This window comes from Xenopus laevis, chromosome 5L (genome assembly GCF_017654675.1).
Source record: "Xenopus laevis strain J_2021 chromosome 5L, Xenopus_laevis_v10.1, whole genome shotgun sequence".
Lineage (NCBI taxonomy): Eukaryota > Metazoa > Chordata > Amphibia > Anura > Pipidae > Xenopus > Xenopus laevis.
The window spans coordinates 139,538,232-139,560,261 of NC_054379.1; the positions used below are offsets into that span (position 1 = coordinate 139,538,232).

Genomic DNA, 22,030 nt, shown 5'->3' on the forward strand with positions numbered 1-22,030 from the left:
TTTAGGCCAAAAAAGAAAAAAACGACTATATTTCGGTTGGTCTTTTTGATTTGGAAATTTCAAAGTTTTTCATATTCGACCCTTGATAAATATGCCCCTAAGAGAAGAGAATAAGCTCTATCTATATATTTTCTCCAGTGAAGGATCCTGATTATTGTGCAAATGTCGTTTCCGTTCTCCTCTCCCCACAAACAAGTTCTGACTTGCTAAACTAAAGCAGAACAAACTTTCTTGGCTTCTGAACTCTGAGAGCAAATAAATATTGGCGGCAACGCACAGCCAGCCAATCAGCGTCTCTCATGTTTTTATTGGCCGCCTCCACGTCCGGGAGTCTGCAGCCTGTCTCTGCGCTCATTGGCTGATAGCTGCTGGAGGCGCGCAGGGAATTGGCGCGCTGTGTCCGTCAGGCAGGGGCCGTACTAGTGTTTGTGGGGGTAGTATTTTATACGGTGGCTCAGGAATCTGGGAGACCGAAGTTCCCCCCGAGAGACTGTACTGCTAGAGCATGAATGGCCGAACGTCCGGGGTAAGTGCTTCTACTTCCGGAGAACTCTACAGATTGCTGGGCCTGGGCTGACATGTTCTTACATGTTCTCAAATGATCAGCGGCCAATAGCAAAGCATGGTCTAGCTCCAACCTGGAACCGGTCGACTGTGTCTGATGGTTTGGAAGGTATAGTTCATCATACATGATGGAGGTGCTGCAGGTTGGACATTCCTGGTTTATTTCATCCCCTCACACGCCTGAGCGATGCCTCCAGTCTTTCCTATACAACAAATACTCCAGTTAAAATACCAGATGCATTGGTCCCAAACTTAACTGTGTGTCTGCAGGATTAGACCAATAGTTGGGGGGGGGGTGACAATCTGGCAGTAGGGTTGCCAAGTTTTCTTGAAAAAAATACCGGCCTTCCCATATATTTTTAATTTTTCCCTAATACAGGTATGGGACCTGTTATCCAGAATGCTCGGGACCTGGGGTTTTCCGGATAATGGATCTTTCTGTAATTTGGGTCTTCATGTCTTAAGTCTACTAGAAATTAATTTAAACATTAAATAAACCCAATAAGCTGGTTTTGCTTCCAATAAGGATTAATTATATCTTAGTTGGGATCAAGTACAAGGTACTGTTTTATTATTACAGAGAAAAAGGAAATCATTTTTAAAAATTTGGATTATTTGGATAAAATGGAGTCTATGGGAGACAGCCATTCTGTAATTCGGAGCTTTCTGGATATCGGGTTTCCGGATAAGGGATCCTATACCTGTAATAACATTGGGATCAACCATTTTACCTGCCAGGCCAGTAAAATACTGTCCAGCTGGCAACTCTATCTGGCAGAGGCAAAGCTGACCACAGACGCAAAGTTCCAATCGTACGAATCAATGTACGATCGGCCTTTCCCATCTCCCGACCTGCCACTAACCATTCAGATCAAAGTCTTACCATTCTGACCAAATAAAGTAGTTAAAGAACAAATCAGCCGATGTTCTGCCCCTGACAGCAATCGTACGATAGACAAAGCTAGTGACAGTCTCCCACTGAAAATCGTACGATAGGCCCCGCAGCCTTCAGAAATTTTCTAACCTGTCCGATCGACCAAACGATCTATCTCTGCAGGACGAAAAATGTCGGGACTCTCCACACACGTTCCAAAAATCGTACGAATCCTCGATTCGTACAATGAGATCTTTGAGTCTATGGCCATCTTAAGTAACAGGGCTCTTGGAAGGAATGAATGAAAAGTGCCGTACTAAATGCACAGGCCAGTGACTGTACACCTCCATACAAAGTAACTAATGCAATTGTTTTATGCACAGATGGCTCCCTGACACTGCTATGTGCTTAAATCCACTGGAGATTTTGTAAGATGGTGTTGGATCGTCAGATGTAGTCACGTGGGTCAAAATATAATTGGACTGATATAATAATCTTATGTGTAAACTACATGTGAAGTTTTCCAATCTGATACAATCTGACCGTCGGATAGGAACACTGTCATGCTGTTTCTTCATCCAACGAGAGAACATTGATGGTGTTTGACCCCCCCTTTTTTTTTCGCAATTGATTTAAGTTGTCACATGCAGATGTATGAACAAACAACGCCATCCGACTTTACTTTCTCACTGAAGTGGGATGAGATTTTATAGGATAATACAAATCTTGTGCTGTTGCATGGTGTTGTGTGCAGTTGAATGATAAGATCAGATAAAATCTGCGCCACAAAAATCTGATCAAATTCTCCTGTAGTTTTAGCCTAAAATACATATTTTTTCATATATTCTATATCAGGCGATGAGCTGTCTGTCTGCTAAACAACCCACGGTGCCAAAGCACTTAAAGGAATTGTTCAGTATAAAAATAAAAACTGGGTAAATAGACTGCAAAATAATTATATAGTTAGCCAAAAATGTAATGTATAAAGGCTGGAGTGACTGGATGTGTAACATAATAGCCAGAATACTACTTCCTGCTTTTCAGCTCTCTTGCTTTGCACTAATTGGTTACCAGGCAGTAACCAATCAGAGACTTGAGGGGTGGGGGCATATGGGTCATAACTTTTGGCATCTGAATCTGAGCTGAATGCTGAGGATCAATTGTAAACCCACTGAACAGTTATGTTTCATGTTGCTCCCCATAAAGTCACTGACTCACAGTTAGAGACCTGAAAAGCTATTTTATGTTAGACATCCAGTCACTCCAATCTTTATAGATTACAGTCCTGGCTAATTAAATATATTAGAAACATTTTTTATTTTGCCCAGTTTTTATTTTTGCACTGAACTGTTCCTTTAAATTTATACATTTCTTTCTAAAAATGGTCAGTGTTGCATTATATGTTTCCGTTGCAAAATCTCCAAGAGGAAACCTCACTTATAAATAAATGATTGTCTCATCTGATGTCTTCAGCCTGGGAACTGCCATAGAGGACCTTGACAAGTAACACACCAGGCCACACTCTTCGAGATAACTTAAGCTAAGATTTATATTTAGGAAATTACTTTACCTTTTTAAATGTGAGGTTTTTATATAAAAATTGGCTGTCCTCTTAGCATCTTTTATTTTTATATTGTGATGATGCATTTATTTAGCAGATTCTAGATATCTCCTGTTATTCGCATCAGTCTCTCCTAGTGGAGCTAACACTCTAAGGTCCCATATTATATCACACACCTTCACTAGGGTCAGTATGTATGAGTGTATTTGAAGTGTGGAGTAAACCCACATAGACGCAGAGAACATACAAACTCCTTGTAGATAGTTCCTGCATCAGAATTGTACTCAGAAAGGCAGCGGTACTAACCACTGTGTATTGTCTTATTTGTATGGACAGACATCTGTTGTTCGTTATATCATATATCAGGTTTGCACACTCAGAAAAAAAACGTTTGTCTTACAACGTTTACAGAAAAGTCCAGCATATATAACCGTGATATACATACCACCCAACGGTGTGTACAAAATGAGTGACCCCAACCTTTCGGCCCTTGACAAAGGCCGCTGTGACTAAACATCGGGGTCATTCATATTTTGGCAGGTGTATCCGCTGCTTGTTGCTTTCCTTCTGCCTTGTATATACCGTTGGGTGGTATGTATATCACCGTTATGTATGCTGGATTTTTATGTAAACATTGTTGTAATTGCCAGATTGATCATTTTAAACAGTAAAAAGATTTTTTGTGATACCACCTGAGTCTAAGACAAAATTTTTTTTTCTGAGTGTACAAACCTGATATATGATCTAGCGAGAGTTTGGCTACTCTATGTAGGGGTAACTGTAGGTTTTCTGCACCTCTAAACATATATTGCTAAATATTTTTATTGATAAAATTTTCAAACGTGGCCAACTAAAGAACCAACCAACCAATATCCACAGAACAATTATACGAGTCATTACTGTCCGTCAGCATATATGTAACAAAATATTTTATCAGGATTTGAATAGCTTAATGCTTGGTATAATTTTGCTTTTTTTTAACCGGTGTTTACATTTTTATAGATCCAGGATGACAAAAGAGAAGACTCTTCCTTTGCCCCGGTCAGAGTGTATATGTCCAATATGCCAGGAGATCCTTTTGGAACCTGTGACCTTACCCTGCAAACACACGCTGTGCAACCCTTGCTTCCAGATGACTGTGGAAAAAGCCAGCCTGTGCTGTCCATTTTGCCGCAAGCGGGTATCAACTTGGGCTCGCCTCCATTCCCGCACTCGGACTTTGGTTAACACAGAGTTGTGGGAGAGAATACAAAAGCAGTACCCAAAAGAATGTCAGCGTCGTGCCAGTGGGCAAGAATCTGATGATCTTGCAGACGGTAAGGGGTTATTTATTATACTCCGAATGCCAAAAACCTGAAAAGTTTGTGGGTTTTTTTTGACTATAAAATCCGATTTATCTTTTTGGGGTTTTTTCCTGTACATAAAATTCTCGGGAAAATGTATTTATAAATAAGGGAGGGAAACCCGTGCGGATTTGGTCTAAGTATTTTAAAGAAAATAATTATATAAATTCAGACTTTGATAAATGGGCCTCTAAGTGTTCATAAGCAGTATCTGTCCAACACAGGTCCCTTTAAAATAATAGAAAAGGGGGGGGGGGGTTGTGCATGCATTCCTAAGGCTAAGTCAAAATATGTTTAAGTACAATGGAAGTGCTACTGACTTTGCCAATTAATCAATGCACAGTCCCTGGTCCCCTGTCTAAGTAATTTTTGTTTACAAAGTTATGATTATTAAGTTGGTAAGCCACCATAGCACGTTGAGGTAAACCCAACACGGTGGTCCCTAACTTGTTTACCTCTGGTCATAGTATAAAAGGTCTTGTACCTCTCTGCATAGTAGCATTACTTGGAGTAAACTATCTCTTGAACCTTGGTTTCAGTCTGAGGGCTAGATTCTCCCCTGCCACTAGCTTGCAGATTTTAAGAGAGACTGCCCAAACCAACGTCCATTTTTTAAAAAACAATGAAATAATGGAAAAACCATAGTGAAGGCAAAGTAAAGTTTATGTATTAGTGGCTTATCAACTTTATGATCATAACGCTGTAACAAAAAACTCTGTTTTTGTAAACACACGCACTTGCATATATACAGAATTACTTAGACAGGGGACCAAGGAATGTGCATTGATTAATTGGCCAAATCAGTAGCACTTCCATTATACTTAAAAACAATTCAACTTAGCCTTAGGAGTGCACCACAACCCCCTTTTTTTTGTATTTGAAATGTATCCCTTTAAAATAAGACAACGCAGGGCAGTCTCTAAACAGGTCACAGAAAATGATTGACAAGATTGTAACTTTATAAAACTCCAGGCGGTGCTCACCCTATTGCATTTTTTTTCTGCTGGAGGAAGTCAAATATAGAATGTACATTGCTAACTATCGGGCAAAAATAGTCTGATGCCATATGTTTTGACCTGAACCTAAAATATGAACTGTCTATGAGCTACTAGTATCCCTACCAGACCACAGGCAAATTCCTGTGCATGTCTGATATATAAGACACTGGATTGCACAGCCCTGTCTTCGTCAATAGAGCTGTGGTATAAATATCATGATGAATATATTTCAAAATGTTGTTCCTCATTGTAGTATTTACAGGTAAATACCTCAGTGTGCACAGATATATCCCTGTTTTTTTGGAGGCATGCAAATGTAAGTTGGCCATACACACAACCCAGGTGATGGGCAAATTGCCTGGTTTGAACTTTGAACTTCGGATTGGTTAGCAGTAGCGGTTTATGCAGACCCCACCAGGAGACGCCCATGACAGTGGTCCTACAGTAGAACCCCCATTTTAAATTTTTTCAGGGGACCAGAACAAATGGTGTAAAATCAGGGAAATGTATTATGCATAATATATAGGTGGGACCATAAAACAACAATGTAAAATGAGGGAAAACTTAAAAACGGGGGATGTAAAATTGAGGTTCCACTGTATTTGGTCATCAGCCATTGTGATTTTCAAAACTACCTAATTGATATCTGGTTGATTCCCAGCCAAATACTGTATCTGTCTGGCAGGCCCTCATTTTGGAATGCATACGTGGGCCAAGAAGCTGCCAACTTGATCTTGAATTGCTGCAGTTGGCAACTAATGTCAGCCAGGGTCTGGCCATTTTAGGACTTTTGAGCATCAGTGGGTTTTGTGAGTTTGACAAGCATATTAGACATAGGTTTGAGCGCATCTAAATGCATCAACTCAGGCCTGGACTGGGTGAAGGCAAATGCCAGGGGGGGGGGCCGCTGTAAGATATCATAGGTAGTCACTATTTATTACTATTTATGTTTGGGCTACTTTGTACTTGAAATCCCAGGTCCTGCACTCATTTCTTCCACTATACTTTGCCTGTTTGTACTCGTGTGAGTTTAGATTATTATATTTTTTTTTGAGACTGATCATGCAATAAAATATAAATTCAATTGTTCCGAAAGGTGTTACTGATCGTACCTTAAAAAAAAAACAAGAAAAAATATATAGTGTAGCGTTCTTTGTAAAATCCACACCTCCGTTTAATTGCATTCACGCTTATCAGTGTTCTATTTGCCACTTTGACCTTAATGTGCAAGTGAATTAAATTTCAAACATACACCATCAGTTATAGTGAACCATGTTTTTAGGAAGGGAACAGTAGAGTAGGTTAATGCCCACATGCCAAATAGCGATATTTCTGGTGGTCGATTATACTCAGAATCGCATAGGTTATGTTTCACTCATCAAAAGTATAGTTGTTCCCGGAACTCCTCCTTTGTATAATAAAGAGTAACATGTGCGGAAACGTTTTATGACTCTTTAATAAAAATATATTGCACTTAAAATGTTCCACTTTAAAACCAAATATTCTCGGGCATTCCTCAGTCCTCCGTTACCCTCTTCGTTCCTGGTCACAAAGAGAGCAATAAGTAAAATAAGTAATGGAAAAATAACACTGGTAAATGTGTGCAATTACACTGAAGTGTAATACAAAGAAAGCTAATATATATATATATATATATATATATTGTTTTTTTCTCCATTTCCTTTTTTTCGAGGTATGATCAGTAAAACCTTTTGAAACAACTGATTTTCTTAGAGGTCGAAGAGAACCTACACGTTACTGAACTGGGGATTACACTTGGTTTGGGACTTTATATTTTGAATCGATAAAATAGAAATACCTGTTGCATTTATAAACAAATGCATGCAATATATGTCTTTATTGTGCTCCTTATGCATTGTATTCATATTTTGGATAACATGTTTAAAACTGATAAGTGAATACGGCCTCAAATCTCACCACAAACTACACTGCTTGATTTAACATTATTTATAAACGGCTATTGACAATATAACCCTACTTTTAATGGTAGAACTTTGCAAATAGCAATTATCAGGTTTGCAGAACAGCAGTTACATTTCTCTACTTTGTTTTTGATGCAGAGCTAGCATCTTGTCCAGCTCCACTTTTATGTCAACCAGGAGAAATCAGACAGGAATATGAAGCTGAGGTTAGCAAGGTAAGGAGAGTTCTTCACCGTTCTGTAAAAAGGAAATGTAAAGTCAATCCCTAAAGTGTACTTACTTTCCAGTGTAAATGCATCTTTTTTTCTTTATGAAGTTGCTCCCTATTATCTTCTGCTGCAGAAAGACTGATGCGGGTGAGCATACTGGGGCTTTTATCTCCTAATCGGTAGAAATAAATAGGCCCTTTGGAAGATGAATTTACATATGGGTATGCTTTGTAGTGGTATTGCTGCAGCCAGATTTTGCTTGATTACAGCTTCCAGCATACTCAAGTATATTGTCTGAGTTAACTAAAGATAAATCACTGTAGCAGTTCAAGACTACAGGCATGCAAAGTAAAGTGAAAAAGGAGTCTTTTTGTGTCCTAATTTCGGCCTTCACTGTAATGAGCATGCCCAGTGAATTATACTGAAGGCATTAAAAGAGGTCTAAAACTGGCCATAGATGCAAAGATTTGATTGTACGAATCTTTTAGTACGATTTTCGGTCCGTGTGTAGTGTCCCAACATTTTTCGTGCCATGGTGATCGGTCGTTCAGTAATTCGGACAGGTTAGAAAATTTGTCTGCTACCGATAATATCTCTGCATCTATTGCCGATATCAGTGGGAGACTGTCACCAGCTTTTGTCGGACATAACTTTGCTGTCAGGGCAGAACATCGTCTGATCTGTTCTTTTACTACTTTATATGATCTGAATGGTTAGTGGCAGGTTGGGAGAGGGCACCAAACGATCGTTCGTCCGATATGAAAGTAAATCTACACGTCTATGGCCAGCTTAACAATATCTTGGCAACAATTCTTGATCTTTTCAGATAGAAGCTGAACGCTTGGCTCAAGAAGAGGCAGAGAGAAAGGCAAGTGAGGATTACATCCAAAAGCTTTTAGCAGAAGAAGCAGCTCAAGATCGTCTTCATTCAGAAGCCGTGCAGAGGGAGATGGAGGAGCAGCTGAAAATAGATGAGGAATTGGCTCGGACACTCAGTGTAGATTTGGTAATTGGAGGACTCTGAACGCACACAATTATGTTCCTATACTTAAAGGAAAACTATACCCCCAAAATGAATACTTAAGCAACAGTTTACATCATATTAAATAGCATATTAAAGAATCTTACCAAACTAGTCTATATATTTAAGTAAATCTTGCCCTTTTACATCTCTTGCCTTGAACCACCATTTAGTGATGGTCTGTGTGCTGTCTCAGAGATCACCTGACCAGAAATACTACAACTCTAACTGTAACAGGAAGAAGTGTTGAAGCAAAAGACAGAACTCTGTCTGTTAATTGGCTTATGTGACCTAACAAGTATGCTTTGTTAGTATGTTTGTGTGCGCAGTGAATCGTATGATCCCAGGGGGCGGCCCTTATTTTTTAAAATGGCAATTTTCTATGTCTGATTACTCAATGGCACATACTACTAGAAACGCATATTATTATGAAAATGGTTTATTTACATGAAGCAGGGTTTTACATATGAGCTATTTTATGCAATATCTTTTTCTAGTGACCTACATTGTTTGGGGGGTATAGTTTTCCTTTAACAGCCAATCATTAAAGGACCAGTAACACCATTTTTTATTTTTAGAAAAAAAAAATGCATATACATTACTTACCTCCAATATGCTGATCTTTCCTGTTTGGGTAAGACATCAGAAAAAACGAAAACCGGCAGGGTCTCCGCCATCTCCTTGCTTGTTCTCCTTCTTCTCCCTTACGTGCTCGCACCCGACTTCCTGGTTTGAGATGTCACTTCCGGTTTTGTGACAGTCTTTAGCCCCCAGTGTTGTACTCCACACAGCCCTCATTGGTTTCCTCTCTTTCCCCCAGCATTTCTATCTTTTGTTGCTGTTCTGTTCGATTCCCGGCTTCCCCTTGCATTTCTCTCTCTCCCTGCTACTTTACCCAGCCGTTCATGTAGATTGCCTGCCTCCCCCTGCATATATATATATATCTCTCTCTCTCTCTCTCTCTCTCTCTCTCTCTCTCTCTCTCTCTCTCTCTCTCTCTCTCTCTCTCTCTCTCTCTCTCTCTCTCTCTCTCTCTCTCTCTCTCTCTCTCTCTCTCTCTCTCTCTCTCTCTCTCCCCCTCCCCCTCCCCCTCTCCCTCTCCCTCTCCCTCTCCCTCTCCCTCTCTCTCTCTCTCTCTCTCTCTCTCTCTCTCTCTCTCTCTCTCTCTCTCTCTCTCTCCCTCCCATGCTGTGCCTGTGCGGCGATGGATTTCTTAACGCGATACTGTCAATGTGTCTCAGTGGGACATGGGTTTTTACTATTGAGTGTTGTTCTTAGATCTACCAGGCAGCTGTTATCTTGTGTTAGGGAGCTGTTATCTGGTTACCTTCCCATTGTTCTTTTGTTTGGCTGCTGGGGGGGGAAGGGGGGGGGAAGGGAGGGGGTGATATCACTCTAACTTGCAGTAAAGAGTGATTAAAGTTTATCAGAGCACAAGTCACATGACTTGGGGCAGCTGGGAAATTGACAAAATGTCTAGCCCCATGTCAGATTTCAGAATTGAATATAAAATAATCAGTTTGCTCTTTTGAGAAATGGATTTCAGTGCAGAATTCTGCTGGAGCAGCACTATTAACTGATTCATTTTGAAAAAAAATGTTTTTCCCATGACAGTATCCCTTTAAATAAAATTTTTTGATGTTACTGGTCCTTTAAATTATGACTCATACTTACACACACACACAATTCAGAACCCAATTGAAAAGATATACTTAGAATTGGGATATCGAGTGGATCTTTTACTTTTAGCAAGTTTGTAGTCACGCTTGTTGCCCACTGCCCATTTGTTACATCTGCCTGTAATTATATAATTACCAACACTGTACCAACACTTCCCCACCACGTCTTATGAAAAGTCCTTCCCCCAATCAATGCATTTTGTGTAACACTACCTTCTCCCCATACACTTCTCTGTCAGATTGTCACTCTTTTGTCTGTGCCCCCTCTTCCTATTCATCATTTGCCAACGTCCCTTTTCACAGGAATCCTTTGTTGCATCAGTCTACTCTTTCTTAACTGATGTACTCTCATGTTATCTCGTCAGGTCTATCTGGTGACCCCAGTTCTGGATTTGGCTGCACTCCTACACCAGCATTTCACTCTTTAAAACATTTTAATAAAAATTGCAATTATGCTCATTCTTAAACAAATCTTGCAAGCCCTTTCAAATTGTGCACTATTCTGGAAAAGGGTACATAAAAACTAAGATGGTGAAAACCCCTCCAAGCAGTGATAAATGTAAACAAGCGCATATCATTGGCTCCTGTCCAGTTGAAATGAAAAGGAAGCCATTTTCAGAACAGTATATGAGACACAGGCGTGTCTGTTTTCAGATACGTTTATTCCCCAAAATGTATGTATTTTGTTTTTATTATTCACATCTGGCAGATGCATACAGCTGCTTAGATGGGAAAAATTTAATCACACCGGGTGCAAAATGCAGTAGTAAAATGCAGAAAAAAACTGACATTCCAACTAAACTATTATTTTCGTATTCTGTTCATAAAGGATGTGTCAAATGCCTCCTGTTCTTCAGTGTCATCTGTGACTTCAAAGAAAGTGGTGGTCTCTAAGTCCAGCAAAAATGTGAAAAACAAGCAGAGAGTATCTGGAGATATAGAAAGGTAAGGTAGCAAATGCAAATGGGTTTTTATTACAGACATGTACCATTTTGAGTTGGGTGCTTTATTTGTTGCATTTCAAACATCTAGAAACTAATTCTAGATTGGGTCTCTATTCATTTGAAGCCTTTGGGAAACAATTTGCTATATGATAAAACAGGGCCGCTAATGTAATGCTTATACCGTCACTGTTGTATAGTATCGTCTGTACACGGTGCAAATAAAACTACTACGGTAATTCTCTTTGCTATATAGTCCCTCATTTATGTTTGACTGGCCATGTCTCTAATGATGCAGTGTGAGTTAGTAACCCCTTTATAGAAGCTATGGTAAACAATGAAGAATTGAAATATCCATTAAAGAAATAGAAAATAAAAATTATTTAGTCACCCTTTATTAGGAAGAACTATGTACACAGAAAGACACTGACTGCACTTGTCCTGGCCATAAAGTTTTGCTCCTACGGTGGATACAGATTGGTGAAATGTGGCCCTTTTTTGTCAGTGTTATAAAAACTGTCATGAACAGTGGGACAAGTATTTGTCTGCTGAGTGGAAGTCAAGCTCTGTCAAAATGTTTTATTTTTTTTATTTTCAAGGGAAGGGGTAGAAACATACAAACAAAAAAGTGTTTTATTTTTTAATATCTTTTTACAATGTATTTTCTTTGAATGCAGTTTTTTTTTTTTTCTGAATAGGTTTCTTACTCCAAGAGCCGTGGCTGTTGTTGGAATTGACGAATCCATGAATTCTGACAGCTCGGTAACTACCTAAATGTTGTATATGTAGTTTAAAACTATCAATCTGTTAAATGCTTTATTTTTAAGGCAGAGGAAAGCCTGGTATACCTTGTGCTGATTTAAGTTGGACACATGCACAGTACAGCAAAGAATATTTTGTACCACACATATGCCCATCCTCAGAAACACAAGGGATATATGGGAAGTGCAGGAATATATCCTGGGGCACATTTTGGTCATTATAAAGACTGCTGTTTGATTGATTTACAATCTTAAACCACAGACTCTCATATTTAAAAAAGAAAAATCCTTATATTTAAAAATAAATTTTTTTTTTAAATACACTCGGAGCGTTTGTTTTCTGAAGTCACCTGTAATTGCCTCACAAGGAAACTCCGGAAAATGAATCACTCAGAGCGCCTGCTTTAAGGCGATTTTCATTTTAGCCGGCGTAAGGCAGATCGGGGAGATTAGCCGCCCCAAAGAAGAGGAGATTTGTCGCCTGGCGACTAATCTCCCTGAATCTGCCGTGTGCCCTGACCCTTAGAAAATGTAGGTTGTCCTAAAAAAACAAAAGGTAAACTAAATGTTGCCCTAGGAGAACTCTATAAAGTTAAAGTGTATTTATGGAAAATTGTTTAGCATTGAATCTTTGTTTATGTTCTGTACTATACCGTGTGGGTGCAGCCAAATAAGTGGCAGCTAAGACACTAGCTGGGTAATAATGCAAAAGATGCTATATTTTCCAATAGTTATGGCATATGAGGAACCTTCCTCACGGAGTGGTATTTTTCAGTTTCTGTCTGCATCAAATAAACATATTGTATAAATTATTTAAGTAAACCTAAGTTATCATACTAATTCGAATTTTTAGAAATGCAAACATTTAAAATGGCTATTTTGCCTTTAGGAACAACATGGGGGTAGTTACCAAAAAAAAAAGTAAACTACCACTTTAAAGTGGGAATATGTCTACCTGAGTATTGCATGCTGTTACTTTTTCCTCCACCCTTATTTCTTCTGCATTTCCCATAGAGTTACAATTCTCAGTGCATAATTTTTAGAAGATATTGAATATCTTACAAAGGCAGGTGTAGAGATTTTTGCTTAAAGGAACAGTTCGGTGTAAAAATAAAAAGTGGGTAAATAGATAGGCTGTGCAAAATAAAAAATGTTTCTAATATAGTTAGTTAGCCGAAAATGTAATGTATAAAGGCTGGAGTGACTGGATGACTCACAGAACACTACTTCCTGCTTTTCAGCTTTCTAACTCTGAGTTAGTCATCGACTTTAAGGGGGGCCACATGGGACATAACTGTTCAGTGAATTTGCAATTGAGCATTCAGCTCAGATTCAGAAACAAATAGTTATTACCCATGTGGGTCCCCCCTCAAGTCTCTGGTTACTGATCGTTAACCTATCAGTGGAAACCAAGAGAGTAGTAAAGTGGTGTTCTGGCTATTATGTTACACATCCAGTCACTCCAGACTTTACAGGTTACATTTTTGGCTAACTAACTATAATCAAAACATTTATTTTGCACACTCTACAATTCCTTTAAAGACCAGGGTATTTGCTCCTCTTCAAGAAAAATTCACTGGACTCGAGTATTTTTCCTACAAGTGCGAAGCTGCCATATTGTTCATTTGTCCCAGACATCCCCTGTACACTATTGGCGAGCGCATGCACAGTACAGCACTTCTGTGTTGTGCATGTGGTCAGTTTCAGTAGGTGCAGGGGATGCCTGGGACACGACTTGAAATGGCAGTGGGCACAGCAAAAGTACCCGTCTTGAAGAAGAGGTCGGGCAGAGGTAGGAAGTAAGCGTCTGGAGTCTTACAACTTAGTGTCTTTCAGCGATTCAACAGGATTGGCAGGACTGATGATCATACTGAAAATCTTCTAATTTATGTACCTAAGAGAATTTTGCTTTTTTTCCCCCCCCCTTAAGGAGTGTTTTATCGTGTTTGATGAGGGTGAAGATGAAATGCCAGAACTCTCACCTCAATGTCCTTCCACCAGCTTAATACAAGAGAGAGGTGTTGAGCTAATAATGCCATATTTGTCTGACTGCTATAAAGTGGAGTCTAACACAACCAGCCAGCAGGATCGCTGTTCTGAAAGGAGTCAGGTTTGCAATGGGACTTATTCTTCTTGCTCGGACAGTATAGATATGGAAGAGAGCATGGCAATAAAAAAACAAAGTACCACGGCAGGATTATTCCCTGAAAGGGGTTACCATTCTCCAGAGAACGGAATGGAGAGTAATACAATGAACTGCAGTACACCTAAGCATCTTGGTATGACAGGAACTCTTAAAAGAAAATGTGAAGACTGTTCTATTGATTTAGAAGAAAAAGCAGGGAGCTGTCGAAATGTAAAAAAGAAAAAGCTGTCTCTGACTGAGGACTGTCCTGTACCCAGTGTTCATGCAGGGAAATTAATTGAATTGGAAGAGAATCTGTATGAGCGGAGGAGACAGGAGGAACAAGATAGGCTATTAGCCCTCCAGCTGCAAAGAGAGTTGGACCAAGAACTGAAACAAGTAAACCGAGGGAAGGGTTCTCCAGATGAGTATCAGCTGAGAACTAAAAGGGGCCTAAAACTACAAGAGTGCCTAAAACTACAAGAGTGCCAGGATTCACCGTTGCCTCTTCGTAAAGAAATCCCTGTGCAAGATAATAGTAGGAATACACAAAGTGAATATAGTCCAGATGAAAACAAGAAGCCTTCCAGAAAAAATAGCGTCAGATCTGCTAGAGTCAGGCAAAGCAGGGCAGTAGCCAATACTGAGGGGTCCTCTGATGGGATTAATGTTTTGAAGCCAATTAACAAGCAGCCAACTATACTGGACCTATTTCAAAGGTCCGCTGGAAAATAAAGTTCTCTATAGACTGTTGTGGTACATACCTATAAAATCATTTTGTATAATTTTTGGTACAGGTATGCCAGCCTGCTGATACGGTCTGAAATCCATGTATTCTGTGTACCAGCCAGTTAAGCAATTGGAGCTGTTTGAAATCTCATCTGCTGATCGAACATGTCTGCTAGTGTATGATGCATTGGCAGCTAAGGAAATAAAGGGAAGCTGTAGCTTTTTTCACTTTTTGCTGTTCTGATAGTTTGTGCTGTCAGTGACGAGAACAATAAAAAAAGGTGGCCATATCATGCCTGAACCCTTGTATGCTATGTGTCTGTTAAGCTCAAGGGCTGATTAGTCAGAGCAGGACATAGCTAGGTGTGCTTGTAACTAACTTTTTTTTCAACCAAAAATGTGTTTTCAAGAGAAAAAACTGTCATGTTTCCCATCTTAGTCAATGGCATCCACACAAGGCAGTTATGTGCACATGTTCATAGTAAAAGGTTAGCCCTTAGCTCTGCTGTTGCATTTAGCTGTAAGCACTGGCAGGTCGTAGGATTAAAAACATATACAGATTTGATGCAACTGCTTGCTGCTATCCTTAGGAATAGTGCCAGTGTAGCAAATAGGCCCTGAATGCATTGTATGTGGCATAAGCCTATGGCTTTAAGGAACACTGTAGAATAGGCTGAGCTTTATTTAGAAATTTGATATGGCTGAGCCCAGCAGAGCTGATAGCAAACGTAGTAAAAAAAAAACAAACAAGGAAAGCATATTTAGGATTAAAACAATGGTATGTCCCCTCAAAGGAATAAATTACATTTGTGATGTTACCGGTTATGGTTTTGTTTTCAAATGATGGTTTAGGTTCTACTGTTTTACCGTTACACATTCAATACTGATCTTTTCTAATTTAGGAACCGACTACAATGCTGGTATTTCTTCACAATTTACCAGTGCACCTTGTAAGCTCAGAGCTGATCTGGTGGGAAAACAAATTTTAAAAAAAGTATTTCCATTAACTTGCTCGCTACTGTGATGTACCAAAGTTTAGTATTATTTTTGTTAATAATTACACAGGGGGTAATCATAACACAGGCTTTTTTTTCGTATATGGTTTTTCAGTTCAGTTATTTTAGACTGCAGATCTCACTTGAAATGAAATCCTGCCTTCAAGCCCTGAGGTATTCAAAGCAAAGTGGATTTGAGAATACACTGTTTTGTTTCTAATTACTGAATGTAGTTTTAACACAAATACAACATTTATGTGCTGAATACTATTTGCCATCCAGCAGGTATAATAGGCCTGTCACCTTGCCACCCTACAGCTGTGGTGGGAAGGGAAATGAATGCAAAAATATGACACTATAAAAATGTATTCATATCTCTGGTTTTTATCAACTGTAAAATGTCAATATGCATTGCTCTTTTGCCTGTAATCTTGATGCTCGATCAAATCCACACCCAGACCTTGAAGTATGTCTGACTCTTTTGAATAAGTAAGCTTTGAATATAACTGAATTTTTAAATTGCTTTTCACTTTGACTATACCAGTGAAAATACATGCTACGGTTTAGGGTTACAACGGGCTTTCTGCCATTCAGTCTGTACTCAACCTCTGATGCATCTGACTTGTCGTACACAGTGGAAACGGCAACTGTATTGAAAGACGTACCCTATCGTTTGCTTCCCATATTGTTCTTAAATATTGGTTGGACATATATTCTAAAAACAGACATTCCTTGGTAATGTCTTAAATAAAAAAAATAATACACATTGTGTTACACTTTTGTTTTTTATTTAGGTAGGCTCTGTAACACAATTGGCCAGAAGCAGCACATGCCTTGCTCACTATATTCAACACCAGTTTCCATTTACTTGAGCAAATTCCAATACTGTACATTTAAACACCCCAACATATTCGGCCTTGCCATCTAAATGTAATATTTCTTTGTCAATAAAACAGAATAAGAAGATGGAGGACAGGAAACTAACTTTAAGATACCTGGAACCAATTGTCTAAAATTAGTATATCTGTTTAGAGCCCCTTCTCCCTATATATTGGGGCACTGGTCTTGCCCTGCCCCTCAAGCTCATAGTACTGTATAGGAAAATTACTGGGAAAAGTTTTATTGGCCAATATGGGTAAGAAAGGAGGATGCATGGTTTGAGAACATGAGGAGGAAGCCTTTAAAGGAAAACTATACCCCCCAAAATGAATACTTAAGCAACAGTTTATATCAAATCAAGTAATATTAAAGAATCTTGTCAAACGAGAAAATCAATTCATACTCACCGAGATTTTCTTTTCCTGGACTGTAACATGGCAGTGGGCACACTATGGGTTAATCCCCCCTGCCAGGTGATTGGACAGGTTTCCCTCTATAGAAAATTTACTTCCGCCCCTGTCCGCCATCTTTGACCTACTGGAGTCAACCCCCAAACAGGGTGGGAAGCTGTGCACACTGCCATGTTGCAGTCCAGGAAAAGAAAATCTCGTTAAGTATGAATTGATTTTTAGTTTACTGTTCCTTCCACATGGCAGTAGGCACACTATGGGATGTACAAAAGATCAACACAAATTGCTGGGAGGGAATATTTAATTGTCAAGTAAAGCAGACTGCAGAACCGCTGAGCCAAACGCAGAACATTTTTTCATAAAGACTTCAAATTGGTAGTGTTTAGCAATGGTGTGAAGAGAGGACCAGATTGCTGCCTTGCAGATGTCTTCTGCTGAAGCCCTGGAATGGAAAGCCCAGGACACAGCCAATGCCCTCGTGGTACATTATGTTGGGAGTTATAAGCCAAATGTATACACTACTTGATCCAATAGGCTATTGTCGACTTGGAAGGCTGAGTTCCTGCTTTGTTCCCAGAGGGGATCACCAGGAGGGAGTCTGTCTTTCTGAAGGACTTGACCCTATCTAAATAGATAGACAAGCATCTAATTACATCGAGTTTTTATCCGGTTTTCCTGCTCAGACTTGGGGTCTTTGAGGAAGGATGACAATACGATCTCTTGTTATGTATGAAAATAGGAGAGTCTCTTAGGACGAAAATCGTCTGCTGTTTTTAAGATGACTCTGTCTTGGAGGAAAGAAAGTTTACCTTCTTGTATTGATAGGGCTTGTAGCTCGCATACTCTGCTAGCTGATGTAATAGCTAGCAGGAAACACATCTTGAGTATCAGGAACTTAAGGGGTACTTGATCCAAAGGTTCAAAAGGTTCCTTTGTTAAGGAGTTAAGAACTAGGTTAAGGTCCCACGGGGGGACATGTGAACGGACTCTAGGTCTGTCTCCTCAGTCCTTGAAAAAATCTGTTGAGCCCAAGGGGTTTTGGAAAAATGGGAAATTGCCGAAACCTGACCTTTTAAGGTCGAGTAGCTGAGGGCTTTATCCACCCCTTGCTGAAGAAATTCTTAGTTTGACTTCTGAGATGTTTTGATGGTTCATGTTGTTAGACTTTCCCCAGTCAAGAAATTTCTCCCATACTACAAAATACTTCTGCATTGTAGAAGTTTTACTAGCTGCCAATAAGGTGGAAATGGAGTTGGCAAAAAACCATGAAGATCTTAAGTTCCTCCTTTCAAGAGCCATGCCGCCAGGTGTAGTCTTTCTGGATGAGGGTGGAGTATTACTCCCTGGCTGAGGAGATCCACGAGGATCGGAAAACTGAGAGGTTGTTTGACTGATAGTCGTAGGAGAAGAGGGAACCAAGGTCTCCTTGGCCAAAGTGGGGCTACCAGTACCACTTCCGCTTGGTCTTCTTTGATTTTGTTCAATATTCGAGGAATCAGGGGGGGCGGAGGGAAGAGGTAAGGTCTGTGGAAGTTCCAACACAAAGGTTGCCAATTTCGCGTTCTTGTTCGTCGCCATCAGATCTAGGGAAAAGGGACCCCATTTTGACTGGATGAGGAGGAATGCTTTCTGATGTAGTTCCCATTCCCCTGGAACTGAATGGGAGCGACTCAGCTTGTCTGCAAGAGAGTTCAGACTGCCGGGAACATGTACTGCCTTCAGATCTGTCAGGTGATGTTCCACCCACTAATACATAAGAGTGGTCAAGGCTAATAGCTCTTTGGATCTTGTTCCACCTTGCTTGTTGATGTATGTCACTGCAGTCATGTTGTCGGACCTGATCCATACAGCCTTTCCCTAGACTATGTGTTGGAATTTGAAAACACTCAGATGTATGGCCTTCAATTCCTTCCAGTTGGAAGATTTGAGTAATTCTTCCTCCTTCCAGTTCCCCTGTATCCTGAGATTCTCTAGGTGAGCCCCCCAGCCTTTCTTGCTGGCGTCTGTTGTAATGGTCATCCAACTTTTTGGGAGAAGACATAAAGGTTGGAGTAGATTTGTCTTCCTGTAACCACCACTTGAGGGATGTCAGGGTGTCTGAGCTTAGACAAATGAGCTGATTGGGATTCGCATGGTTGTGGTCCCGTTTTGAGAGAAACTCCCTCTGGAGGGCTCTAGTGTGAGTTCGGGCCCACTTGACACATTCTGATGTGGATCCTAGTTTCCCCAGGACTTGTTGGCATATTCGTGCTGTTGTCATGGGAAACCGAGTGAGAGATAGAGCTCCCCCTCTGATATCTGGAATCTTCCTTGCCTGGAGGCTTAGGGATAGAGTCCGAGTGTTTATCAGGACTCCCAAGAATTCTAACTCTTGAGTTGGTTGAGTGTGGCTTTTTTCCCAGTTGATCAACCAGCCCAGGTTTTGTAGGTACGAAGTCGTTGATAGAAGATGCAACGTCAGAAGTTCTTTGTTGGGGCCCATGATCAGGAGATCGTCGAGGTATGTGAAAATCTGTATATCTGCTAGTCTGTTTGGCAACCACAGGTGCCAGAGTCTTGGAGAATATTCTTGGAGCCGTGGCGAGTCCAAAGGGTAGGGCACGGTATTGGAAGTGTTGACTTAGTATGTTGAACCTTAGGTACTTCCTGTGAAGCTTTTTTTACTGAGATGTGCAGGTAAGCATCTTTCAAGTCTAGTTTCACTAGCCAATCCCCTTGTTCTATGCATTGAGAGATTGACTTCAGGGTCTCCATTCTGAAGGAGGGGACATGAAGGTTGTAGTTAAGATTCTGTAAGTTCAAGATCTCTCTGAAATCTCCGTTTGTTTTCCTCTGAAGAAAAAGATGGGAATATAAGCCTTGGTACCTTTCAGTCCCTGGGAACTGTTGATATGATCTTTTTCTTTAACAAATCTCGTATGATGCAGGTTAGGACTTTTTCCCCTCTGGGGACATGTCTGTCTGAGGAAATAAAATTCGTAGGTGGGGAATTTTTTAATTCCAGTTTGTATCCATTTGACACGATGTCCATCACCCATGTGTCTTTTATTTCTCGAGCCCACTCTGTCTGAAACAGAGAGAGTCTGCCTCCTACAATGGACGGAGGGGCTCCACAACCTTCATGCTCTTTTCTCCTGTTTTTGAACTCCCTTCCTGGGAAAGGACTGGTCCTTTGGTTTTCACTGCCTGGAAAAAGGTCTGCCTGGTTTGTATTGCTTTGCATCTTTGAACGTGGGTCTAGAGGTGTATGCTCTGCCTCTGACCGATGTCCCATCTATTCTTTCTTGAGGGAGAGTGATTTCCCAGCTGACACTTTGGATATGATTTGATCCAGTTCAGGTCCACATAGGAGATTACCCTTGAAAGGTAGAGAGCATAGGTTGTGTTTAGATTGTGGGTCGGCTTTCCAGTGTCTTAGCCATAGACCCCTCCTCGCAGTCACTGATAGGCTCATGGATTTCTCTTCCAATTTGACAATGTCCATAGAGGCTTCGGCTACAAAATCATTGGCCACCTTAATGTCTTGTAGTATGTTGGCGAGTCTGCCTCTGTCTTCGTCTTAGACCGGTCTGCTGGAAAATGGGAACATTTTCCTGAATTTTCTAGAGATCATAAATTTCTTGTCTGGACTATCCCACTCAGTCAACCGTTTTCTTAATAAATTCATGGAAACAGATGATTCTTCTTCGCTACAGACTTAAACATCTTGTCTTTTTTAGTTGGGGACTGGTTTTTCTTCCAGATCCAAGGCTTTAATTAAAGGTTCTACAAGGTCTGTATTGAAAGCGGAATCTTCTATGGTGGAGCAGTTAGAAGATAGTTCCCCGTCTGACTCTAGGCTGTCACCTAGTAACTCTGGAGTGGAATGAGGTATAGCCACTGGTGTCGGTTGATCTATTCCCCTTAGATGAGGATTAATATTTTTAAGTACGTTATCTGTAACTTGTGTAACCATGTCAGTCATGGATTTGTTGAATGAATCTTTCATCCATGTCATGAATTCCTTGAATTGAGCAGGGTTGTCTGCTAGATCCTGTAGGCATCTGGCGCAGGAGTTACTGTCTGGTAAGGCTGGGTCATTGCAGGATGCACATGCTTTCCTGCTTGATTTTTTTCTCTGGCCTCCCGGACAACTCCTGCCAAAGAAAGGATAAATAGTTAACTCTGTTTTAGTTATGTGATAATTATTTCCAATAATTTCCTCATAATAACTCACCCCCTTGAGCCCGAATGAGAGCGTCTGGAACTCATGGATGGAAATGCAAAATTCCTATTATGCTGACCCTGGAAGGAGAGGAACATATGTATCCAGGGTGTCCACTCATTCATAGTGGGTTAACGTAACAAACAGAGGTGTACTTACAGTTGTACCCTCTGAACCCTACAAAGGCACTCCAGGCAAACAGTTTATCTTACCAGTTTGGCAGCTTTGGGGGGAGAAGGTGCTACAGTTTTAAATTTTTCACACCAATCCACCTCCATGTGTCACTTCCGCCTATTCTGGCGCCTCAGCGACAATTCGGAACGTGCGTCAGCGTAGATGCGCCTGTGTCAATGCGTATTTGCGACCGTGACAAAACACGCCGGCGGCCATCGCCATGTTGGAAGTGGAAGTATCGGTGTCTTATTGCGCATGCGCCGCCTACACGGCATTGCGACTGAACCCCCCCCCCCGGAGCCAGACTTTGGCCATAAGCCCACCAAGAGCTCACACAAGGAGTTAGGTCTCGGCTCGGGAGCATCAGCAGAAGAGAGGCAGTCTGCTGGACATCTGTACGTTTTTTAAAGAGGAAAACCTGTCCAATCACGTGGCAGGGGGGATTAACCCATAGTGTGCCCACTGCCATGTGGAAGGAACAGGAAACGGCTTTATATATTGATGTACAGTAAAAATTGCCCTTTTACATCTCTTGCCTTGAACCACCATTTTGTGATGGGCTGTGTGCTGCCTTAGAGATCACCTGACCAGAAATATTACAACTCTAACTGGAACAGTAA

The 22,030-nt window shown here is 40.5% G+C and overlaps 1 protein-coding gene across 2 annotated transcripts; it reads left to right on the forward strand.

The window, feature by feature from the left end:
- The first annotated feature begins 355 nt into the window (after positions 1–355).
- rnf168.L (ring finger protein 168, E3 ubiquitin protein ligase L homeolog) lies at positions 356–16,490 on the forward strand. 2 transcript variants are annotated; one of them, NM_001091654.1, is given in 7 exon segments: positions 356–526; positions 4,002–4,315; positions 7,422–7,498; positions 8,319–8,498; positions 11,022–11,137; positions 11,832–11,895; positions 13,825–15,038. In NM_001091654.1, coding segments are annotated over 6 exon segments (1,674 nt in total). In that variant the 5' UTR covers positions 356–526; positions 4,002–4,008; the 3' UTR covers positions 14,755–15,038.
- The last annotated feature ends 5,540 nt before the right edge of the window (positions 16,491–22,030 follow it).